We start from the raw sequence: 25,612 nt of genomic DNA, 5'->3' as shown, positions 1-25,612 counted from the left end.
AATCAATGTTTGTCCATTAATGGTGGAGGACAAGCTGAGTGGATGGATTAGGACTTGTATACTAGCAATGGAAAAAGGACGAAAGAACCATTTTCCATGGTAAAAGATGAAATGATGGATAATTCATCAATGTTTATCCATTAGCTGTGGAGGAAATGATGGAGACATGGACATTGATGGTGGTGGCTAGTCCAATAAAAGAACAATAATGAAGAAAATCATCAATTTTCTATGCCCAAGAAATTGACTGGTGTTTCGTTAAGGTTAAACTAAGGTTAGGTTTAGGAGCCCCGCCCATCTCCTCTTCCTTCCTCGTGGTTTGACTCTTTCCTATAAAATGATCCATTCCATGTCCATTGACCGGTGTTTACAAATTAAAATGTTGACTTGATTGTCATGTCTTCCACTTAATCACTTAAGTATAATGTTTTTTTTTTAAACATTCATTCCAAGTACTGAAAAATTGAACATGACATAGCACTTGAGATAAAACACTTTTAAAAAGTTATGGCAATTAATCGATCACTTAAGTATATCATGTTACACCTTTTGTTTTGTCAAATCGTATTACACATGTAGCCCTATTGATTCGTGCATGATGTGCTTAGTCTGCAAATTACTTCAACTTTGAGGTCAATGCCGGCACAATCTCTGTTTGATGTACCATCATGTTCCCATAAGTCTATGCCAAAGAAGATGAATTTGTCTGACACACATCCGAGTTTGAATTGTTGAGTCCATTGGTGCTAGACTCACTCTTTCTTTCTAAGAAGAAAACTCAAACGAAATTGTCAATTGATGTTACCGTTTGAGCTATTCGACTTTCTTTAATACAATGTTCTATTGAATTTTAATTGTTGAGAATTCGAGTTTAACCATACCTACCTTCATTGATTAGACCATTACAATTGCCCCAAATGCGCTTTTATTCCAAATTAATATATCCTGAATATCTGATTTTGGCTTTTATTTTGGTTAATCATTATTCGATTCAGCTGATTGACATTTGTTGGAATTACACTGATGAAAAAAGTGCACATTATTAAAACTAACATTCCTTTCCTTTTTTTTTTTGTGGGGGGGTGGTGGTGGGGTTTGTTCGTGGGGAGGGAGGGGCGGTTTCGAGTTGTAGTCTTCTTCTAGCAAGCGGCAACCTAAGTAATTAACTGATGTTTAGTTAAGACCTTAACTAAGGTTAGATTACAGGCCTTTCTTTTCTCGCTTAAGTAGATTTGTCTTCGTCGCTCCCCTTCCTTCATCCTCATCTGCACACAAATCTCCTGGCCTTCTTCGTCTCCCATCCCTCTTGCTCTGTTTCGCTGTTCTCCTCATTTGCACTCAAATCTCTGTTTCGTTCTTGCTCCCTTTCCTTCATCCTCATTTGAACTGAAACTCCCGTCCTTCTTCGTCTCCTACCGTTCTTGCTCTGTTCCGCTCTTCTCCTCATTTGCACTCAATTCTCTGTTTCTTTCTTCCTCCCCTTTCTTCATCCTCATCTACACTCAAGTCTCTTGGCCTTCTCCCATCGCTCTTGCTCTGTTTCGCTCTGTTTTCCATCATTCTCTCTCGGTCTCTCTGTTTTCTCGCTCTTTGTTTCTCGGAAAGTAAATAAATAAAAAAAAATCAAAGAGAAATGTCGATCGAGTGTGGCCTTCCTACTGTATCTGTATGGCAACTCTTGAAGGGGGCATATAATTTGCTCAAGGATCCGGTGGTATACGCCATGTCCTCCAAGAGCTTCTTCGACAGTCTTAAGGAGGAAGTCGGGAAACTGGAGAACGAGGCTCGAAGGGTCGAAGCTTTGGCACAAGCGGCCAGAAACAATCTTCGGAATCTCAATGAAGTCTTCACGGAGTGGAAGAAAAGGGCCGACAAGGCCTCGGAGGACGCGCGGAACCGGTGGGAGGCTTTCGAGGATAGCAAGAGTTGCTGCTACGGGAGACTTCCCAACCCCTATTGTCACTATAAGTTCAGCACGGAGGCCGAGGCCGAGATCAAAGTCATTCGGGATCTCGCTCAAGAAAGCATCAGATTCAGGGGAGTGGACGACATCTGCCTCGTCGGTACTGCTCCTGCTCCGACTCCGGCCAGGAGAGAAGGCAAAGATGTCGTCCAGCCGACCACTGCAGCGGCCTCCATTTTATCTGCCTCGATGTCCGTTAAGCTTAGGGACCATGACGTCTTCGAATCCAGATTTTCGATGATACGGAACATCATGGACGCTCTTGCTGATAACAGCAAGAGCGTGGTCGGGGTTTACGGGATGGGCGGGGTGGGCAAGTCCACCCTTTTGGAGGATGTCAAAAGGATACTAATCGAAGAGAGGTCGTTTGATAGGGTCGCTAAGGCTGACGTGTCGAAAAATCCAGACATCAAGACCATTCAGGGAGAGATTGCGGACGCCTTCGACCTTACCGACATAAAGAACAAAGAGACTATCCCCGGGCGAGCGGAACTTCTGCACAGGAGGTTGAAAGAAGAGGAGAGTAACAAAAAGAAGGTCCTCATAATACTGGACAACCTTTGGGAGAAGCTGGACTTGAAATCAGTCGGCATTCCTTGCGGCCATGACAACAAAGCCATAGGATGCAAGTTGTTGTTGACGTCGAGACATCAACATCTTTTGCAAAGGGAAATGGGCTGCGACAGGGAGTTCCTCCTTGGTGAGCTGGAGAAGGAAGAGGCAAGAGCTTTGTTTGAGAGAACGGTGGGAGACAAAGTTCGGGATAACGAGTTCAAGCCCTGGGTGGAAGTAGCACTCCACAGATGTGCAGGCGTGCCTTTCCTCATTGTTGCAATGGGGAAACTTCTTAAATGCGCTGCTTTATATGAATGGAAGGACACTTTGAAAAAAATCGAGAAGTTTAACCATAGAGAAATCAATGGTTTGATAGATCATATGCTGCAATGGAGTTATGATGGATTAGAAGGGGAGGCAAAGTCATTATTACGACTCTGCGTTGTTTACAGTGTCTCCAAGCCCTCTCTTGAAAACTTGGTGAGGTACGGCTTCGGTTTGGGGTTATTTCGAGGAGTTAGAAGCATGGAAGAAGCTGGAGATAGGTTGCGCTCACATATCCGCGCTCTTCAGGCCTCTGCCCTTTTGTTAGACAGCGAAGATGTTGGTGATTTCAAGATACATGACTTAGTTCGCGAGTTTGTTGCCTTGGCCTCTTCGAGAGATCACCACCCTCTTATCGTGTTGGACGATAAAGTTAAGTCAATAACGCAGTTGCCGGAGGACGAGCTCGAAAGCTGTGAGGCGATGTGCTTTTCCAACATGAAGGAGCTTCCGCCAGAATTAAATTGCCCCGAATTGCGCATCCTTTTGATGTCCACAAACGACGCTTCTCTTCACATCCCAGATTCATACTTCAACTCTATGAGGAATCTCATGGTCTTAAATCTTGCACGAGTAGGTCTCACTCGCTCTCCTTCGCCATTTCAATTGTTGGCAAACGTACACACCCTGTGTTTTCAGAATTGTTCATTTGAGGATGTGGCCATTCTTGGCAATCTAAAAGGGTTAGAGATTTTCAGCATTGTGGACTCCGAAATCCAGCGATTACCGAAAGAAATTGGGCAACTAGTAAAGCTCAGGTCGTTAGACTTGAGCCGTTGTTCAAATCTTGAGATAATTGAACCGGGTGTGCTTCAAAGCTTGACCAACTTAGAGGAGTTGTACTTGAAGCAAAGCTTTCATCATTGGAGTGCAGGGGAGCAAACTCAACCAACTAATGCAAGTCTGAGTGAATTGAATCACATGAAGAAACTATGCACTCTGCATGTGTCCATTCCCGATCCGAGGGTGCTCCCAGACGATCTATACGTCGAGAAATTAACCAAGTATGAAATCCGAATAGGTGAAGAGTGGCGGCGCTGGTGGAACGGTTGCAATGGATCGAGGACATTGGAGCTCGAGTTGGGTCCATTCAGAGACGTTCTTCAAAAAGTGTGCATAAAAAGTATCTTAGACAAAACTAACGATCTGCTTTTGAGCAGGTTGGATGGAAGCGAGCAAAGTATTTGTGCGTTATCTCGAAAAGGTTTTCCAGAATTAAAGCATCTACAGGTCAAGAATAGTCCCTCCGTCCGTTACATCCTCGAGTGCCCTTCCCTTCCCGCTTTGGAGACGTTACTTCTCGAGAATCTAATCAACTTGGAGAAGATATACCACAACCATATCTCCATCGAGTCCTTCAGTACGTTAAAAGTAGTACGAGTTGAAGGTTGCGACAAGATGGAAGTCCTATTTCCTCGTTCGGTGGTGAGACAACTTCCACATTTAGAAGAGATCAAAGTTGTCGATTGCGAGTTAATGCGGGGGATTGTAGAAGCTGATGATGATCGTAGTAAACTTGAGCTGCCTAAGTTGCGTGTATTGGAATTGCTTCAACTGCCAAATATCACTAATTTTTTCTCCGCTGGGTCGTCGCCTTCGAGGAGTACATCGGACAACCAAGTGGGCACTCAAATTGCATTCTTCAACGGACAACAGGTAACTTTCCATTAAAAGAGTATTAATTATTTATTAATTTTTCCTTCTTTATGTAACGCATATTGTGATGCTTATTCGTTTTGTTATTTTCAATTTATTTTCTTCATAATTACCTTGTCCATTCCTGCCTTCCCTGTGATTAGATAAGGCAAAATCTTCCATTTCTCCAAATTGAGTAGAAATCCAACTAATCGAATGAAATCCATGTAAAATTTATTTGTGATAGGTTCCGAGCTATTTTAAATTTTCATTCCGCAAGCATATCAATATTAATAGGGTTTCATAGAACATAATTGAAGGGAATGTTTTTGGCATTAACGTAATTTCATAAGTAACGTTATTTATACTCTTTCGAAATGGATTCTATTGAATTTATTTACTAAACTTTGTTATTATCCCCAAAATGTAAAATGTAGGTGACTCTTAAAAACCAATACGAAGAATGGGAAGGAGGACCGGGTTTTCAACTAAAAGCAACTACACTAACCTAATTGATGCACAATTTTTTTTTTTTTTGTGTATTGTGCTTAAATAAGCACTTAGTCATTGCATAGCCCCATAATTGTACGAATACAGAATTTCGTGCATGTTCATGCACGCATACAGTATGGATAGATGTACTTGTACGGACTTTTGGCATTTGATATCCTGTTTAAATCGGTGGAGCCCAAGACTCATGCAATATGATTGTTTCTTTGTCGGTGAAGAATGATGGAAATACAATTTGTGGGCCCTACACGCTCTGAGTACTAGTACTTCTACTTAGACCCTGGGCAAGCATTGCACATTTCGTTGATTTTCTTAGACCGTTTGCTCATTTTATTCTTTTTTTTTTTTTTTTGCTTTTTGTGCAACTCAATAATTCCCCTCACCCCTTGGTACTCATCTATATTTACATCTTGGAAGTTCGTGAATTCAAGATTTAACTAAATCACCAATTTCATGAACGAATTCCGCAGGTTGCCTTTCCAAGTTTAGAGACATTATATGTCTATGGCTTGGGCAATCCCGAGTTTATGTTTTCCCCATCCATGGTTAAATCTCTTGCAAAACTGAGAACACTAAGGGTAAATGGTTGCGAGAAGATGGAGGCGATCATCATGGAAGAAGAAGGATTGGGGGTGGAAATATCAGAAACTCTATCATTCCCGATGTTGACCAATTTAAGCTTATATCATTTGGAAAGTCTTACGTGTTTCGCTAACAGCAAGTGTAAGATTGATTTATTCTTTCATCATTGTAGATCTTCTTGTAGATATATTCATCTTTGCAATACAGATGATGACATTCTTTTCGTCCAATGAAAAATCAATGACAGGTTCACGAGAAACTCAAAGTCCGGACCACGTCAAATCACGCTGCTCTGCACTCTTCAGTCAAGAGGTAGGTGATCAAATATACCTGGGACAAAGCATAATCAAAATAAAAACTAACTAAATTGCTTGCAAAGTGTACTTTGATTAAAATAATTGAAAAGAGAATGAGTAGCATGTACTTTTCTTAAAATAATTGAAAAAAGAATTAAGTGTTGAGAATTTGCAACTAGTATGAGTTGCAAATTTCTTACTTTTAATTTCTCCAGAAATGGTACCTGCACAGATATATATACACACACATTGAAAGCAATTGAAAAAACAAATGAGAGGAAAGCGGGCAGTACAGTTCAAGAGTTCGGAGGAAGCTTTACTCTCTCTTAATTTACTACATTTGCACTTACAATTCGCGCACTTGACTTCATTTGCACTTAGGAGATCTCACTTTTTTTTTTCCTGATCGAAGGAAGCTTCACTCTCTCTTAATTGCACCAGCAAAAAGAAATCACTCATTTTAGTTGAGGATCCCACAAGGTAGCGTGTCTGAGTAGTGGGTACCGACTCTTCTCCTTCCCGGTTGTGGCTCGCTTTCAAAGATGACTTAGAATACTTTAGAAAAGTTATTGTTGTTCTATGAAATGCTCTGGGAAATTAGAAACGGTATTGATACTGAGATTTTTTCTCCTTTTATTTACGACTTAATAACTCCCCTCGCCCTTGGCACTCTATATTTACATCTTGGCAGTTTATGAATCCGAGATTCAACTAAATCACCAATTTCATGAACGAATTCCACAGGTGACCTTTCCAAATTTGAAGACATTAGATATCTTTCTCTTGGACAATCTCGGGTTTATGTTTTCCCATTCCATGGTTAAATCTTTTGCACAACCGAGAGAGCTAAGTGTAAGGAATTGCGAGAAGATGGAGGTGATTATTATGGGGGAAGAAGGATCGGGAGTGGAAATATCAGAAATTTTGGCATTCCGGATGTTAATTGATTTACGCTTAGAATGCCCGAAAAGTCTCACGTGCTTCTCTCGCGAAAAATGTAAGATTTTATGCTTTGTTTTCATCATCGAAGATCTTTGCATAGATGGATTCATCCTTGGAATACAAATGTTGACAATTCTTTTCATCCAATGAAAAATCGATGACAGATTCACAAGAAGGTCGGAGTCGGGACGGCGTCCAATCATGCTCTAGTGTCCTCTTCAATCGAGAGGTGAGTGATTAACCAGAAGCTAAAGTATTGCCAAACTTAGAACTAATTAAATTTACTTGCAATCTTTACTTTGATTGAAATATCTCACAAGAAAATCAGTAGCACACAAGCATAAGTATTCAGAGTTGCTGACATATGCGAGTTGGAATTTATTACCTTTAATGTCCTGGTCGAAGGAAGCTTTACTCTCCCTTGGCCTAGGTGCACCAGCAGAAGGAATCTAAGCCTGCTCCCCGTCAGCAAAGAGTCATGGGAATTTTAGTCGTGGGTCCCACATGCTTGTTGGGGATGACAATAGTCCAAACGAACAAAACACAAAAAAATGTCAAAAACTTGTTGTATGGATGGGAGCGATGGATGGGTGAAGGATTTTCTAGAGTTTTAGCAATGATCCTTTGGAAAAACATAGAAAATAAAGCTTTCCATTGTAGAGCAGGGACAATTCGGTCTTTTCACCTAAAATCTTATGGTATCAGACATGTAGGCTGCGTATGTAGACTCATCCTTAAAGAAATTATGACAACGAGGAAGATTAATTCAGATGGATTATATGAGCTTACCTTACATGAAGTAATTTACCTTGAAAGCTTTATTTTCCTTTTGCTTTATGGGTGACTAGTTTTCGTTGTCACTGGAAAATTGATGGTCAAGTTCATTAGTTCTCTTTTGGGGTCATCTAATTGCATTTTGTATTGTAAATTAGTTTTTGTTTATCACGCGAGTAGTATGGATAGATGTTCTTGAACAGACTTTTGACATTTGATGTCCTCTTTAAATCGGTGGGGCCCATGGCTCCTGCAATATGATTGTTTCCTCTTGTGGGCCTTACACGCTCGTATGTCTGAGTACTACTAATCTTCTTTCCACGCTTTGAGCTTCCACGGAGAGAGCTTGGTTTCAATGATAATTGAACTACTAACTAGTACTTCTCATTACTCACACTGGCCGAGCATTGCATATTTCGTTGGGTTTCCTTCCTTTATTCTACGGATGGAATACAACTGGCTCACTAATCGAATTAAGCTCTGCATTGCAAGTTCTTTACCAAAGGAACGACTGGAAACTAGAAACGATATTATTATCTTGATTTTCTTGCTCCGCTCTTTTTTTTTTTTTAATTCTTTCTTTTTCCCTTCTTGTGGAACTCAATAATTCCCCCCCCACCCCTCCCCTCGGTACTCACCTATATTTACATCTTGGAAGTCGCTAAGTTCATAATTATGTTTAATCTCTTATTCCGTGAGTGAATACCGCAGGTTGACTTTTCGAGATTGGAGACATTAGAAATCAGTGACTTGGGTAACCTCAGGTTTATGTTCTTCCCTTCCATGGTTAAATCTCTCATAAAACTGAGAAAACTAAGCATAAGGAATTGCAAGATGGAAGCGATCGTTATGGAGGAAGAAGGGTTGGGAATGGAAGCATCGAAAAATCTTGCATTCCCGATGCTAAGCGATTTATGCTTAAATGATTTGGGAAGATTGACGTGCTTCTCTCACAAAAAGTGTAAGATTGATTTATTCTTTTCATCATTGAAGATTTTCCTGTAGATGGATCCATCCTCGCAGTACAAATGATGACATTCTTTTCATCCAACAAAAAAACAATGCGGGTTCGCAAGAAGCTCGAAGTCAAGACAACGTCCAATCATGCTCCACTGCACTCTTCAATCGAGAGGTATGTCATTAACGTTACGTCAAAATATTAAATATAACAAAAGGATTAAAACATGCAGGAGACAAAGCATAGCCAAAATAAAAACTAACTAAATTACTTTTAAAGTCTACTTCAGTTATAAAATTTTAAAAGAAAACGAGCAGTGTACAAGCACGAGTGTTGAAAGTTGCTGACATGTTTTATGAGTTGCAATTTCTTATTTTTAATTTCTTTGCACAAAACATGAATGGGTAATACAATTGCAGAACAGGATTTGTAAAAGCTTTTCGAGATTTAGAAGAACCTTAAAACTCTCAGCAACCTCTCATTTACAATATCTTCTTCTCTCATTTACAATAGCTTTTGGAAATCACCCCTTTGAGTTATCGCATGCACTGCAAGACCATTCTTATGAAACTCTTGTTAAAGAAATAAAATACATTTTGGCGGAGTCATCCGACTCGTCGAGTGGATAGCGGAAGAACGTTTCAATGGAAAAAATGCCAAAAAAAAAGAGTACTTTACAGGCGGGTCCACTTGGACTAAACTGAAAGCAATATAAGCCGTTCACCTAAAATGTTGCCTATGCAGCCAAAGAGGCTTTGAAAATGGGCCCTCCCACAAGATTAATACGTCGACTTTGATAGATAATCTTAATCTTTTAAAATTGAGACAGAATCACCAATTTTGTGTATTCATAATTTACATTTTGACACTCATTTGTATTTATATCTTGGAAGTTCATGAATCGTAATTCTATTGAATCAACAATTTTGCGAGCGAATACCCGCAGGTTGCATTTCCTAGCTTGGAGACATTAGACATCACTGGCATGGACAACATCAAGATGATATGGGACAATCAAGCTGCTGCGGATTCTTTCCCTAAGCTAAAATCGCTTTGTGTGGATGGATGCAATAAGCTAAAGTGTGTATGGGATAAGGAACTCCACCATCAAGTTAATTTCCGGTGTCTACATTCTATTAGCGTTTCCTCCTGCAAGAGCCTCGCCTCTCTGTTTCCAGCCTCGATAGTTAGAGACCTAACGCAACTTGAGGAGCTGGAGATCCGTGGCTGTGGCATTGCGGAACTCATCGAGAAGGATGAAGGAGTAAGAGTTCCCGGGTTTGATTTCCCAAAATTAACCTCCCTCCAACTTGAGCATCTTACGGAATTGAAGTGTCTCTACACCGGAACACATACTTCCCATTGGCCAGCATTAAAGACCTTGAGGGTGGATGGCTGTAACAAAGTAGACATACTTGCTTCCCAAATTGAGAATGAGATGCCACGTCATAAACAACCTCTCTTCTTGATAGAAAAGGTACGACCCAAGATTATTTGTTTTGATTCAATGGTGGATATTTGAAGTGATCCTTGTGGCCACAACTAAGCATCTCATACAAGTAGCTCCACATACGAAGATGTAAAATGTACGACTCACCTTGATATCATAGAAATATTTCAACATTGAAACATCGCATTGTCAGACGAATCAAATGCATTTTCATTGATCCCATTTTATTTAAGATTTAGGCTGATTCTTATGGTTTAGCTCTCTCCTAAATGCTTCAAAGATGAAAACACGCGGCATGTGTTGTGATCTTACCATCCTACAAGTGTGTTGTATAATTTGGATTAAAGATTACCAATGTAAAGCTAAAAACGGAAAGGTGTGACATTATTATTGACATTAATCACTGAACTTTGTGCAATTGTGATTGTAATTGATGCAGAAGTTATTTTCACAACGGATATATCTTTAGAAACGTGGATGTAAGGAGTTACTTAAGTTTTATGGTTACAAGTCAAATTTAAAAGATTAGTGATAATGGGTCTTTTGATGTGGGAACATTTTCTTCCGTTGAATCACATGAGACCCAACATTTTAAAATACGGTTATTGTGTGCGATATGCGGGACTAAAGTCATAACACCTGAGTACTCTTTAAAATAAGCCGGCTTTAAGTTCTGATTTGATTATTCTCCCAGGGCACATTCCCCAATCTCCAAGAGTTCAAATTGGATTTATACGAACGGATGGAGATATGGCATGGGGATTTTCATGATGAGGAATTCTTCCGCAAGCTTAGAGTTCTTGAGCTTCGTCGTCTCTCCAAGGAATCTACAACATCCACAAGTCGTTTTATTGAGAGTTTAACCAACTTGGAAGAGCTAATCGTACGTGAATCTTATCTAGAAGAGCCAAGCAGCAATGTGGAAGCCTCGGAAGGCCCTAGTCAAGAGCAAATGATAATATTACCCTTTTCAAGACAAATTAAACATTTGAAGGCTCTAAATGTGTCGGATTGTGGTGGGTTATCAAGTATGTTTACACCGACAATAGCTGAAAATTTGGTGGCTCTCACAAAATTGAGGATAAGTAATTGCGGGATATTGACGGAAGTTATTAGTGACAAGGGAAGTAAGGAGGGGCATGAAGTGGCTTTCCATCATCCGAAATGTATGGAGCTTGATGGGTTGATAGAGTTGAAATGTTTCGGCTCAGGTGGATGCGCTTTAATATTCCCTCTCTTGGAAGACGTCATTGTGAATGGATGTCCCAACATGAAGTTCTTCTCCGACGGGCCAATAGAGGCCCCAAAGCTGGATAGAGTAAAAGTAGATATGACGAAACAGTATAGACCAACAGAGTACCAGTATTTTTGGAAGGAAAACCTCAACATGACCATCCAAAATATGTTTAAAGAAATGGTATGCATCAGCTACTAAATTCTGTGCAATTGGTTGTTTTTTATCACCGATAAAGTAACTGCTTTTGCTAACTAGAATTTTACATTTAATGATGCATTTTCTGACGAGCTACGGTTGCTAAGGCTAAGTTTGTGCGGCTGTTTGAGTTCCCCGAGCTCGTTGGAAAGTGGCACAATGAACATAATCCTGTCAATTCATCTTGGCAATTAGAAACCCTGGTGGTGGATAAGTGTCCATCATTTATTAATGCTATGCCATCCAAATTGATGCTTGTTTTAGAGAAAATGACGATCTTGCAAGTGCGCGATTGCGAATCTTTGGAAGAAATATTCAATCTTCAAGGGCTTGAGGCTGTGGAAAGCACTCGGGTGCTACCTCGCTTAGAGAATTTGAACTTCCTCAATCTACCAAAGTTGAGGCAACTATGGAACAAAGATCTTCAAGGAACGATGCGCTTCAATGCTCTATCTTCTTTGACTCTTTATAAATGCAGCAACTTGAGACATGCTTTCACTCCATCAATGGCTTGGTGCCTTGCCAATTTAGAATATATGGAAATAAAGGAGTGTGATCAGATGGAAGGAGTGATCGAAGAGAAGGAAGGGCAGGGCAGCGCAATGGAGAAGATTATGTTCCCAAGGCTCGGTCAGATGATACTGAAATGGTTGCCCAATTTGACTAGTTTCCTATCGGGAAAGAATCATGCGCTAGATTGTCCCAAATTATATTATCTGAGGATTGCCCACTGCCCCAAAATGAGAAGTTTGATGTGGCAGTCTTCAATGGATATTGATCATAACACGCCTTCACTTTTCACTCCACGGGTTAGTCTTCTTTTTCTGAATCCAATGCTTTTGTTTTTCAGATAAATCATCTAGTTAAATGAATGCATGCGTCACATGAAACAATTTTTTTTCCAGAGCAATGTAACATCCGATTCTTGTTTTTTGTTTGGGAAAAAAAAATCCTCCGAACACGGCATCAATCAAGGATAAGAAATTGGTTTCCTCTTACACCCAATTCTTGCCGGTGGTTGGATCCGAATCTTCTCAATGTAGAACTAGTAAATTGAGCCAATTTGCTTTTTCTGGGATCATAACATAGGTCATTTATTCAAGTCGTTATGTTGCCCATGCCTGTTTCGAATTAATTTTCTTTCAGTACAAAAATTTCCATAAATAATAAAGACGAAACTTGAAGAAATAATCTATGTAACGAGAAGACGCATTGAATAGTATTGGACTCGAGTTGCAAATCAATTATAGTGGTACTATATTAGATTATAAAAAATGTCTGAGAAAATGGAATAATTATGATAATAATGACGATGATAATAGTAATAATTAAACAGAGAAGGAAAAAGAGCAGTTGGAATTCAGATGGCGCAAACTCTTTTTTGTCGACTCTTGCGTTGGACGGTTGGACCAAAAGCTGTGTCTCCCATTTCCAGCTTTCTTTCTCGGATTTGGTGGGGTTCATTGCGTGATTAGCGGGGCAGACTTCACCTTTTTTTACGATTGTAGGAGGGGAAAATTTTTTTTTTTTTGGTCCAATAGGAGGGGAAAATTCAAAAGCAGCACACCTAGCAAATTTCGAAATTCCCCCGGCCCTAGAGAGTAAAATGGCACGTGAGACGCACGTGATCACTGGATGGCAAAGATTTAAGACAAGTACTATTTCGAAATCAACAATTTCAGGGTTTTTTTTTTTTTTAAAGACAAGTACCATTTTGAAAGTTCGTTTGCGAGGGGTTTGAAGTTTTCCATAGAGGTTGGCTTTGTTGTTATGCGGGTCATGAATTTTAACAAGCATATTGATCTCAGCCATTGATCTATATAAAAAAGTGTGTGTGTATATATATATATATATATATATATATATATATATAAAATCATCTTCCAAGTCCATGCTATAACAAGCAAATAAACATGATAGTATAGGGTACTTTTACCTCTGTACACATACGATACTAACATAATGTAACCGATTCGCTTTTGCTAATAATTTCTGGATTTTTCTAAATCTAGTAGAGATGAAAATGGGAAGTTAATTTTTTTGAACTGCACCCATCAGCGGGGCATTGGAGCCAACATTAGGAAGAGAGAAGAAGAATATGTATACAAATCTCGACCGAATTGAAGCACGTGTGTCAAACCCGCTTTGAACCGTGCTTGAAGTTCATTCATTCCTTGAAAGCAAATAAATCTAAGAAATTCTCAACTCATGAAAAGATTAGCGCAACCAACTTTGACATCGATGAGTGTGAACAGATCCGACAAACTGCATGTTAATATTCATCATTGCAACTTTCCAACAATTAAAGGGATGCTTAATGTACGAGTGATTATCTGAATGCATTTGTCGTAGCTGAAATGAAAGAATCAATTAGCCCCTCCCTGTTTATGTCACTAGCAAGCTCTTGCATTCTCATGATTTGTGAGAGCTAGGGAACTTTGGAAATTCCTTCTTTGAGATCATCACTCAATATGATCACACTCATTGTATCATTTTTCTCAATATGGTAGGTACAATTTCTTCGGCTCAGGTGCATGGTTCTCTCTCACATGGACAATTTAAGCAAAATATGGCCCGACAATCCTCAAGAAACTCTCACTTTTGACTCTCTACTGGAAGTGAAGGTCAAAAATTGCGAGAGCCTGGAAAATCTGTTTCCGTATTGGGTGGCTACAAGTCTAACCCAACTTGGGAAGCTTCGAGTGGAATCTTGTAGGATCGAGGAAATAGTCACTAATGGAGACGACACTCGACACTCCAATATTGCTCAAGTTCTTTTTCCGAAACTAATGTCTTTGGTGTTACATGATATGACACGACTCAAGACCTTCTGCCCTAACTTGCCCACTTTGAATTGGCAATTCTTGGAGGAGCTGCGAGTGACTCACTGTGATAAACCGAACATGTTGTCTTTTGCGGCATCCATGAGCGAGTGGACTCAGAGAAATGATCAACAGGACCTTTCAAACCAAGAAGCGCACTCTTCCTTTGAGAGGGTATGATTTCATTTGCTTTTCCTCAGTTTCTACTTAGTTCTTTAAAGTACCCACTAATCTCATGTCCTCTACGTAATCACGTCACGTTATGATAGTACAAAAAATATGATCTATCTTGCCAATTAGTTTGTCGACAACATAAGATATTTTTAGTATCTCAAGTATACTTTTCATTTGTGGAAACACATACGATATTCCATTACGTAGAACTACAAAAATAATAACAGATTTTTGCTGACTACACAATATGTTCGTATTCTAATCTTATCTAATGGTGCTCCTTGGGGAAGTCAATGAGGATTTCACACGAGATCCTCTCCATTGTTGACACGTCTTCCATCGTACTTTTATGCTCTATTTTTTTTCTACAAACTCTAAGAAAAATAAACTCAAAATGATTTTTTAACTTAATTCTTTAATTCACCCATTATATTTCACGTCCGCTACATAATCACGTAAGAATATAATACTATGGAGATCACGAAACCCCCTACCTATGAGTTTGCAAATGAGCACACTATCCAGTTTGTGGAACCCATATTTTTCTTAGAAACATTATGAGTGCACCTCATCACAATATTTCCGAAGATGATAAACTTTTATTACCAAGATAAGATATTTCTAATAAAAGATGAATATGGCGAGCTAGAGGGCACTTGAATTTAGATTCGCTCTACCAACTTAATGTTACCAGTCTCTATTTGAGACTTTAAAACCTTAAGACTTGTATGCAAGGCTCTTGAGATTTAATGAATCGTAGGAAGATGAGCACCTTTCATGTGAATCATGTGAATTAGGTTTAGGTTTTACAGCACTTCACTTATTGATGAACCTTTGTTGAATTTATTTCTCATGTTGCGTTGGCAATTTGACAGGACTTTCCCAACTTAAATAGACTTTTATTAGTCGCTAAGGATATTCGGATGATACGGAATGGGAAATTTCCCGATGACATCTTTGGCAAGCCAAAAGCACTAACATTGGCATGCTTCCAAGATGAAAAGGCCACCTTTCCTCCCAGTTTCCTAATAGAGAGATTTCAGAATATGGAAAGTCCGGAGATCTTCCGTAGCTCTTTTGAAGATATATTCCCCGCCGGAGGGATTGTTGACGAGGGAAAACATCCAGTGCTTGAAAGTTTAAGAAAACTTAAGTTGAGCAAGCTACACAAGCTAAAGCGTGTGTGGAGAGAAGACTTTCAAGTGCCCAAAATTCTTCCAAGCATCGAAACACTTGAGGTCCGGGATTGTCCCGAGTTGACGATACTGTTTCCTGCCGTGACATCCTTCCAAAATTTGACCAAGTTGGTGGTGAAAAATTCGCCTGGATTGGTACATTTAGGAACAACTTCAACGATAGCAAGTTTGGTGCATCTTGAGGAGATGACTATAATAGGATGTGAAAGAATGAAAGAAGTAGTGGCAAAAGATGAAAATGAAAAAGGACAAGTGATTTCTTTTGGGAAGCTAGAATTGTTGATACTCAAAAATATGCCAAGCCTAGAATGCTTCTCCTCCACCACAAGTTGCGTCTTGAGGTTTCCATCCATGTGGATTATTACAGTGGAAGAGTGCCCCAAAATGAAGATCTTTTCTAAGGGTACGCTAAGCACGCCAAATCTATATGGGGGGACACTGTTTGGATACCAGTGGGAACGCAATTGGGAGGGGATGGGTGATCTCAATAAAGCCATACAAAAGTTGTCGGCATAAACAAATACATATGCGCAATAAAAAAATGAGGTAAAAGTAGATCCAATTGAAATTGATTTCTTTCCCAATTTTCATTTTCCCTTTGACCCCCCCGAGAGGAACAAGAAAAGTCGAATGAAGATGAGAGATAATTTCATCTTTCATTTCTTTGCTTCGGTCAGGCGACGTTATCATCAACCCACCACATCGGATCTCGCCTCCATCCCTGCAAAGGATTCTTCGCGCGAGCTGAGCATGGTTTCTGCTCTTCGTCGTCGTTGCTGGAGAAAAGACGAAAGCGCGACGCCGGATATGGCACCGCCGAGTCTAGACAGTCCTCACTTCGTCAACTTCATACGCTCCTCACATCATTTCTCCGGTATGCCAGAATTTGTTCCCATTTTCATGTCTTATTGCGCGTCAATTAGTTGAAGTCGGAAGCTGGTTTTCGTAAAACCTTCCTCAATCGTCGTCTTCTTCAGCTAGGGCTCCCTTTTTAAATTCGTTCTTTTCCCTTGCACCTGGGAGTGCAGATTGTGGCCGGTGAAGTCTTGTGGCCTTCTTCTCTGCCCGTAGGAGAGCATTTGCGAGAGAAACAATTCTGTGTAGGGAGATCTCTGCGTATTTCATGCTCGTCGATGGAGATGATATTGTGTTCGAAGTCTCAAAGCTGGTGAGTACCGGAGTTATTTGATGAGATTAATATTGGAGATGCCGCTTCACGCCACTTGCGAAGGCCAATACGAATTGAAACTTTTGTGGCTTCCTTTTGAGCTGCGCTTGAGAGAATTGTAACAGCTTCAATTAAAATCTTCAATTCCATCCATAATCCAGTCATCGATGTCCTTGCTCTTTTCCCCCTGCGCTTGGGGTCTGTGTGGCTCAATTTCATTTGTGTGTGTGGATGTGTGTATAGGACATGGAGAGCATAGATTTTTTTGACATTTGACTTCGGATTGCCGGCTAAGATTGATGACTTTTCATTACATTGTTTACTGTATGTTAAAACTCATGAAACTAGCAACTACCACCTTTTATTCGCGGTGTGTGTGATTTGATTCTGTCATTAGTGTATGCTTACTATGTTTGGTCTTTATTCACCATATATTGGTTTTTTCAACCATGTACCTGGGCAAACTGCTCCTGTTCAATTCACTAGGAAAAGTATTCTGGAAAGCAAGCAAATTGCGACTGTCAGGTAATCAGACAAGCCATGGATGGTGAAGCTGAGGTGCTATGGACACGATCGGGGCATTTTTCTGCTGGTCTGCATGCGGAGGATGTTTGTGTGTTTACTCTCATTGATAGGGATGATGTTGTGTGCAGAGTCTACATGTTCACTAGTGCTGGTAAGGACTTGATTTACATTGATCGAGATGAACTCTGGAAGTGTCACTTTGGGTTTGTAAGGCTCATAATAATCCAGATTGGCAGAGTCATTAATTCCACATTCCAAATCTGAATGAACCGAAAAGAATGTGCTTCAGGATGTCCTTTTTGGTTTATGCATTCTTGTTATGTTGATCTTCATTCTGCATTTGAAATTAAGTATCATAGTCTTATGAAGATTATGGGTTTTATTTTTCGCACAGGGAATACCAAAGAGGTTCATGAGAAATATGGTGAGAATCTCTCGAAAGGGATGCTTCTGAGAGTGTTGAACAGTCCAATTATTTGGCTTGCGGAAGTGGAAAAATGTGATGAGATGGTTTGATTATCAAAGGGTTGGAATGAATTCGCAGAGCATTACTCTCTCTGGGAGGGCCAATTTTTTATCTTCAAATCTGAAGGGACTCCATTTTCCATGAATCACATTCGATATATGCACCTCTGAGATAGAATATCCGCCAATGAGTGGTGATTCGTGGAACTAAGCCTCAGCAGTTGTGGATTTGTCTCGCCGAAATTGGAAGGTGCCGATGATTGCCGTGATGCTTCTCTCTAGCTTGAAGTCTTGGGGGTGCGTTCACCCAAGTGTCCTTGGATTCGTCAGGCAATGGAATCTGATCAGGTTTGCGAAGTTCATGGCGGTTCCTATGCACATTCATCAACAGTGAGTTTGAGGTATGAATCTTAATCTACTGGCTAATATCCCCTAGACTGTGTTGTTATTGTGTTTGATTTGAATTCCATACAGGAACTCTGCGAATCGTTAGGCTAAGAGAGGCTGTGTTAAAGTCATCTTTGTAGTTCTGTCTCTAGCTCTCCCGTGGGGGCATTTGTATGTATTGGGAGATCTCGTACATGTCAGGCCAATGGAGACAAGCAAACCGGACATTTTGGATTTGATTGTGCTGAGAATCGTATTGGTGTTCATATAGGCCTCAAGAAGCTAGACCAATAGAAAGACTTATATCTAATGATTTAAGGTTGCTATGTTGGTGGATGAGTTTGACATAACAAAAGCTTTTCTCATGTTATGTTTGCGACTGCTGCAGGTAAGCTGAAAGAGCTGGGCCTGTGCAGAGCTCTTGAACCGGCCAGCAAATTCAAACCCAAGTAACCTATCTTTCATATTGTGGTGAGGTGAATATATCTGAAGAAAAGCTATGTGGTAAGATCCTCATGACAATAACAACTCTTGGATTTAAATCACATAGAATCGCTAGACTATTTTAGCTCTAGGTTAATCGTGCATCGTGCCAAGAGTTTCTGTTTCTATCCTTCACATGCTTTGAAAAGGATCCTCATACTGTCTTCCTCAGAAAACACTGGTTTTTTCTTCTTTTTAATGACAAGATTCCAAAACTTCTATTTGAGCAGAGAGTTCCCAATTCATTCCAAAAGATGCACATCAAGCAAAGGCCGCAGACCGTGGCCCTCATATTTCGAGGCAAATCATGGCCGTTGAAGCTCATCAGGCACGAACATTATGGAAAGTTATCTGCCAATTGGGCTGCATTCATGAGAGAAACTTCTCTGAATGCAGGAGACACGTGTGTTCGAGCCTATTAGAAGGGACGATATCATGTTTGGACTATCCATCTTCAGAACCACTGATAAGACTTGGGTGAACAAAGCTATGCAACAGGACGCCGCAGAGGAAGCATTGCTGTAGCTCACTTTCGGTGAGAACAGAACTTCATAATTGCTAGGCTGGATTCTGCTTCCGATTTGGCAAAACGGATAAAAGCATGACCTTTGTTTTAAAGAATGCGATGGTCCGGAAAGTGTGTGATCCCATTCCTTGATCCTAGTGTTAGCAGTCACCATGTAGGTATGAGTCATGAGACGGAGGAAGCTGATTGCTAATGTCGATTATATAACTTCCATCTTCGAAACAACATCTCAAATTAGGTGCTGCTTTAAGGTCTCTGGTGGCTCAACCCGACCATTGGAACTGTAGAGTGCAGTAACATCGAGTACACTTCTCTGAAGACATATGCCAACTCTGAAATTCAAGGCATAGGGCTTAAGATTTTATGATAATGGCTTTACAAGCTCCAGTGAACTTTCATCAGATTCTTTCTGTCGTGTCTTGTCTAATTCTTGAAGATTTTATGACGAGTGTTTTCGCATGTGGGCGCAAATTGAAGTTTATTAGTTTCTTCTCATGGGAAGAGCGTTCAGAATTTATTTTGGCAAATTAATTGAATCTTGATGGGCATGGCAAAGCAATTTCCAATCTGTACTACATCTTTTCATAGTTGGTCAATTAAAGAAATTTTCAATCCAATGTCTACTGAATTCCTCGGCGTAAGGAATTCCATGATTGCATTGGCAGTTGATGTCCACTCGTTGGAGATTTTTTTCCTCTGTATAGTGTTTATAATGCAATCAAATAGATTACTAGGATGATACTCATTATTTCTTTCATGCTCGAGCACTTTCTAAAGTATAAATTTATCCTTGGATTTCTCATTACCTTCTTTTGACGTGGTGAGCACTTATAATATATCCATCGAATTGTTTGAATTTCGATTTTCACGATAATCATAAATTTCGATTTTCATGTATAGATCTTTTCACAGTAAGATAGTTGAGGAAGTGTTCATACGAAAGACTATTAAAGTTCTCATTTTTAGCTAAGTAGTCACGAACTGTCTACTCAGAGTGAACCATTCTAAGCCGGTTTTTCGTGGTCCCGCACCTCCAAAGCCACCCAATTCTCCTAAATTAGCTAGTGAATTTGATCTGGAGCATCCCTTCTTCAAAGTGCTAATACAGCAATATCGGGAGAGTAAAGTGATAATATCTAGCCTAATCCATCACAGGCATATATCAAGTTTAATTACAATTGCTATATATGAGGCCTCGATATTACGTTTTGCCAAGTCGATTTGGCTTGTCTCGGAAACTATATGACATGTTATTGTTCTCAAAGTGTCCATTCGGAACTAGGAAAAAAATGAATTAAGTAAAGACAATAATCGGGTCGTGATTGCCTCTAACTAATTGAAAATAGCTATTAATGGACACCAATTCTTCAAGAATGCTTTAGATTGCAGGTTAACATCGATGACCTTCATGAGGCAAAATGTCAATTAGACTTTCTAACATGACAACAAAAAAAAAAAAAAACTTTCTTAAGCAACCTGGGCCTTTTCGAGGTCAACTACTTACGTCGCATTCTTTTCGTCATCTCTTTTCACATTGTTGAAGATTTTATGCAAGTCTTTTTGCATGTTGGTGCAACTTGTACTACATTACTTTCTTTTGATATGAAGAGGATTTAGAATTTATTCCGTTGAACTGACTGAATTTTGATTTTCATGATAAGAAAAATTTCTAATCTATGCTAAATCTTTTCGTAGCCAAGAAATTAAAAAGACATTTCACACCCGAGTCTATTGTAGTTCTCATGTTTCCCTACAAGTGGGATCAAACATTCTACGTGCAAAGCCAGCCATTCTAAGCCAGATTTTCATGGTCACACACTTTTATGGTATTTGTAACAAATCATGGCCAATGAAGCTCATTAGGAGTCATGGATGGGCCAGAGGGATGCAATATCTATCCCGGGGTTGGCAGGCATTCGCGAAAGAAAGACATACAATCATAGCTTCTTGATAGACGTCAATCACAAATAATTCACACATAACTATGTGCTTATTCCCCCATGTATCATAAAAAAAAATCCACAAAGATACTTCTTCAGATCTCCATGATTTGTATTGCCAAAAGCCTTTATGCTAATCTGCTGTCACTGGATACATTTATACAAAGAGAAACAAATGCAGCAGGTAGCCTATAATCAATGACAACGTTGCCTAGGAGTGAGCTTTAGGAGCTCACCAATTTCCTTGCACCGCATTATAACAGAATAAAACGACACGTAATATTGACACTAATAACCATGAAGCAAAGCAGATCCAAAACCTAGAACACCAGAGCATGTAATTAACAAATCGAATTTGATAAGACTGAATCATCAACTAATTACTCCTGTTACCAAATGGAGCAATGATTTAGAGAATAGGGGTTAAGCTATGCAATAACAGGTCACCGATCAAATTTTATGAAGGCAAAGAGCCGCCTAATACCAAAAGCAATTTACTAGTTCGAAACAAGGCGAGCATGTCCAGAATTTGCAGGTGATTGCTTACCCTTTCAAAGAAAAGAAGGTGGGAAAAAGGATGGATGAGACATGAAGCTTTCTGACCCTAATACCAAACATTGCAAGCTGAGTTAATCAAAGTAAAAACAATGGTGCCATCCTGCGCCTACGATGTTGTATTGAGCATATGTGTCATGTATATCTCATTTTTCTGCGGCTTATGTTTCTAATGTCATAATATTAACTGAAAAGGAGAATTGAGTAAACACTGATTAAATTTGTGACCACGCAAACTATCCACTCCTCATGCTTTGGTGTAACTGATTATTCCTTACCTTGGGACCAAATTGGTTATTGGGCAGTCAAAATTGTGACGACAATGCATTCAAATAATGCAACTTATACACTGCATCATGTTACACACACACAGTTCGTGAGCAATCTTATTTTATATGCCATGGACGATTCTTGCATTCGACAGGGTGATTCAACGAGGCCGGATCCAGTAAGGCTTCCTCTTGGTGGGATGGCCACGTCTTCGCAGGGCGTTCGAATGTTGGGCACCGACTCCTGCTGCAGCTCCTCCTGAAACTATTTGGGACTGATATAAGGCCAGCCGATATGTAGATAAGAAAACCTATAGACACATAAGAAATACTCTAGGATCTGCAGACATTTCCTCCTCAAGCGTAGCATTCAGAGCCTCTCTCACCGTGATCTCTTTCCCCTGAGTAGCATAACTCTGTAACCACGTCGCTGCAGCACAATCTCTCTCTCAACAACGCAGCATTCAAGCCTCCGGCAGTGGCTTTTCGCCTCAGAATCGGCAACAACTTGCGCTCTCAAACTTGAACTTGCTCTCATAGCCGAATAAAGCTGATTCTCTCTCTTGAACGGGTATTCCTTAAAACAGAGTCCAGCTTCGTCATTCCATCAAACACCTTCATTGCAAACTCGATTGCTCCTCCACAGGGAAACCGACGGCAATGGTATTTGGGAAGACAGTGACAGAATGGGAGAAATCAAAAGCGAAACAATAATCAACAGACAAATTCAGAGTGAATCGAAATTAATTCTAGAGTTCAATCGGAGAAGAAACGACCTGGTAAGTGTGACTGTTCATTGACAATTTCGGCATCGCCTGCGTATAGCGAGTAAACGGCTGTCTTCCCCTGTTTATTTTTTCAAAATCGTCTCACCCTCTGTTGCTCTCTTGCGCAATTGACCGAACACTTGCTCATCAGAGGACGCAGCACATTCAACGACCAGGAAAGTCCGCGGTCAAGTTCGACAGTCGTGGTGGCTAAACAATAACTGACGATCCCGACCTTCATCTTCTCTCCAGATCAATCAATCCCCTTCATTCATTCAACCGGAGCTAGCTCTCTCTCTCTCTCTCTCTCTCTCTCTCTCTCTCTCTCTCTATATATATATATATATATATATATATATATATATATATACACACACACCTTCTTCGGCCATCCATCATTTAATTTTCTCTCTGTCCATCTTCATCTTCTCCAAGTCTTCCTCGATTCTTTTTCTCTCTCACGCCGTCGTCGCTGCTGAACCATCAGGTCGTTTCATCTCCGATTGAACTTTTGAGTTAATTTCGATTCATTCCGAATACGTTTGTCGATTTTTGCTTTGTTTCTGTTCTCTTCCCCTTAATTGCCGTCGTCGTTTCGCCCGTCTAGGCCGCGCGCAAACGGGGCGCCGCTGGTGTTTACAAGAGCTTATCCGGATTGCCAAGCTGAAGTTGGGATCATCTGGATAGGATCCGCTCGATTCGAAGGATGAGATTTTCGTTTTCACTCTCGGCCCTTCCCCCCGGTCCGGCGTCGCTTCATCAACCGAAGCATCCGAGGCCAATTGAGTCATCGTCCGTCCGAGACGATAGGCGGAGCGTGAAGATTGGCGGCGAGCTGAAGAGAGAACAACGAGAATTCGGTGCAGAGCGGAGCGGTGGAGATTCGGATTTTGTGTGGATTGAGTCGAGGGAGAACGGGGCGAAAAGGCGAAGTGGCGGTCGTTGGATGAAAAAGAAGGGTGTGAAAATAGAAGATGAAAAGAGAGAGTAGCAATTGTACAGTTTTTTCACCTCTTCTCGGATGGAAGAATTCGCTTTCCTCATCTTATGCATGAACATTTTGATTGATCGTAAAGTATTTTTTCGATTAGTTTATTATTTTTAATAAACTAAACGAGTAAAAATTCGAAAAATAAATTTTCTAAAAATACTTTCACTTAGACAAACACATTTAAAAAGTATAATTGTTATACAATTAAATATAGCGGCTCCATTTGACCCCTAGGCATGGCCATGGTGACACCCAATTCGACTAATAGGAGTCGACGTATCTATTCAAGCGGTTATTGATTCTTGCGCGTAAAATTCGAGGGCAAGGTTATTCTTGAAAAATCTCATTACTTGGGAGTCGGTAGCTCTAATTCTCTTGTATTTTTTTCATCCCTACGACAATCGATAGCTCAAACGATAAAAGCAAGTAAGCATTAGTAAATGTAGGTAGAGAAATATTAAATATCAAATATCCTCCTTTCGATTTTTCCATAAATTGACTCGGAACATACACTGAAAAATCCTTGATAATTTTAATTTTTGGACGAGATCGAGAAAATTACTAAGTTTGCGTCATGTCATTTTCCTCGTCCTTTGTAATATTTAACGTATATTTCAAACAAAGCAAAGTTTCACTTTATTTTTCGCAATTTCAGTTCCAAAGAAATATTTTCTTCAATTTTCCTAGGTCTGTAATTGGAAAATTTACCGAATGTGATTTCCGGTTATGGTTATATCAACAACAAAAATTAAAAACAAAAATCATCATAAATGAATTTCGCCTCCTTTAAGTTAAATAGCGAATAATAAAAAATAAAGAACTGTTAACCTCTGAGAAATTAAAAAGGGAGGAAGAAGAAGAAGATCCGTAGGTTTTCCATTTCTTGTAGTTTTGAGCGTCGGTCGCTCTGCTTCTTCTCGATCTCCACTCGCCAAAGCCTGTCTTCTTGTCGTTCTCGCAACATCGCACAATCTCTCTCTCCAACCCTCAAGCCAAGCTACGCCGCCTATATCGGTCTCCGACCACCGCCTTATCCACACGGCCGGTCACCTTGGCGTTTGGCATCAACGTCGCACCTCTTTCTCTACCTACGAAACCCCCAAACCCAAGAGGTTTCTTGCATCGGTTCTACGGGATTGTCGAAGATGGATGAGGACCAGGAGATGGGGAGGTTCGGGATGGACAATGATTACAAGGACCCGTAGTGGATCGACGGGGAGTTCTATTACCGGCAACGGAGAGAGAAGCGCGCACAGAGACCAAGAAGGATGTGGTCTACGGTGTCTTCGCGTCGTGGGGACTCTGATCGCACTACGACTCTTCCTCCTCCAAGAGGAAGCGAAAGAAGAAGAGAGACCTCCTAGTAAGCCCGATCCGTCGAAACCTGTGAATTTTCATATCCGCCGGTGCGCTCATACCCGAACAGAGAGATTGATGAGAACTCGACGACAGAGAATGAGGATGACGAGTCCGCGCCACGGATGAGGAAAAAGAGAAGTTGCAAGGCGAGGCGTAACTCCAGAAGAAACAATTGAACGGTATGCAGGAAATAATGAGTAGGCTAGGCCGGATTGAGGAGGAAAAGTCGATGGGAAGAACATTGACATTAAACTCGCTAGCCAAGTCTTCCGGTGACATGCAAACGAGGTTTCACGATGAAGCAAATCAAGATCCAATATGAAAATTTCCCTAGAACAGCGGAGAACATAATTTACTGATCGAATTCGACGAGACCGAATCATTGACTAATTACCCTCGTTACCAAATGGAACAATGATTCGGAGAATCACGATTAAGCTATGCACTAACAGGTCAATGATCAAAGCTTACGGGGGCAAAGAGCCATTGAAGCACAAAGCAAATTACTACTTGGAAACAAGAGGCGCGGGTCCAGAATTTGCAAGTGATTGCTTACCCTTTCGA

The 25,612-nt window shown here is 40.3% G+C and overlaps 1 protein-coding gene across 1 annotated transcript; it reads left to right on the top strand.

Annotated features, from left to right (window-relative positions):
- Positions 1-1,633: 1,633 nt before the first annotated feature.
- Positions 1,634-19,166, top strand: LOC115732916. Its single transcript, XM_048279786.1, has 14 exons — positions 1,634-4,498; positions 8,293-8,522; positions 8,587-8,713; positions 9,486-9,803; positions 10,684-11,200; positions 11,515-12,230; positions 13,932-14,417; positions 15,293-15,748; positions 16,291-16,487; positions 16,685-16,781; positions 17,268-17,457; positions 17,701-17,816; positions 18,478-18,546; positions 19,038-19,166. The coding sequence occupies exons 1-14, from the start codon at positions 1,634-1,636 to the stop codon at positions 19,164-19,166; spliced, it is 6,513 nt and encodes a 2,170-aa protein (XP_048135743.1).
- The last annotated feature ends 6,446 nt before the right edge of the window (positions 19,167-25,612 follow it).

Source organism: Rhodamnia argentea, chromosome 5, assembly GCF_020921035.1.
Source record: "Rhodamnia argentea isolate NSW1041297 chromosome 5, ASM2092103v1, whole genome shotgun sequence".
Lineage (NCBI taxonomy): Eukaryota > Viridiplantae > Streptophyta > Magnoliopsida > Myrtales > Myrtaceae > Rhodamnia > Rhodamnia argentea.
This window is presented reverse-complemented; position numbering and strand designations above follow the sequence as displayed.

Excerpts from the sequence above, each read along its gene's own strand:
- LOC115732916 (XM_048279786.1), top strand. The coding sequence starts at position 1,634 with ATGTCGATCGAGTGTGGCCTTCCTACTGTATCTGTATGGCAACTCTTG. Across the intron at positions 8,523-8,586 it reads AATGATTTGGGAAGATTGAC|ATGGATCCATCCTCGCAGTA; the intron begins GTGCTTCTCTCA and ends ATTTTCCTGTAG. Across the intron at positions 8,714-9,485 it reads CTGCACTCTTCAATCGAGAG|GTTGCATTTCCTAGCTTGGA; the intron begins GTATGTCATTAA and ends GAATACCCGCAG.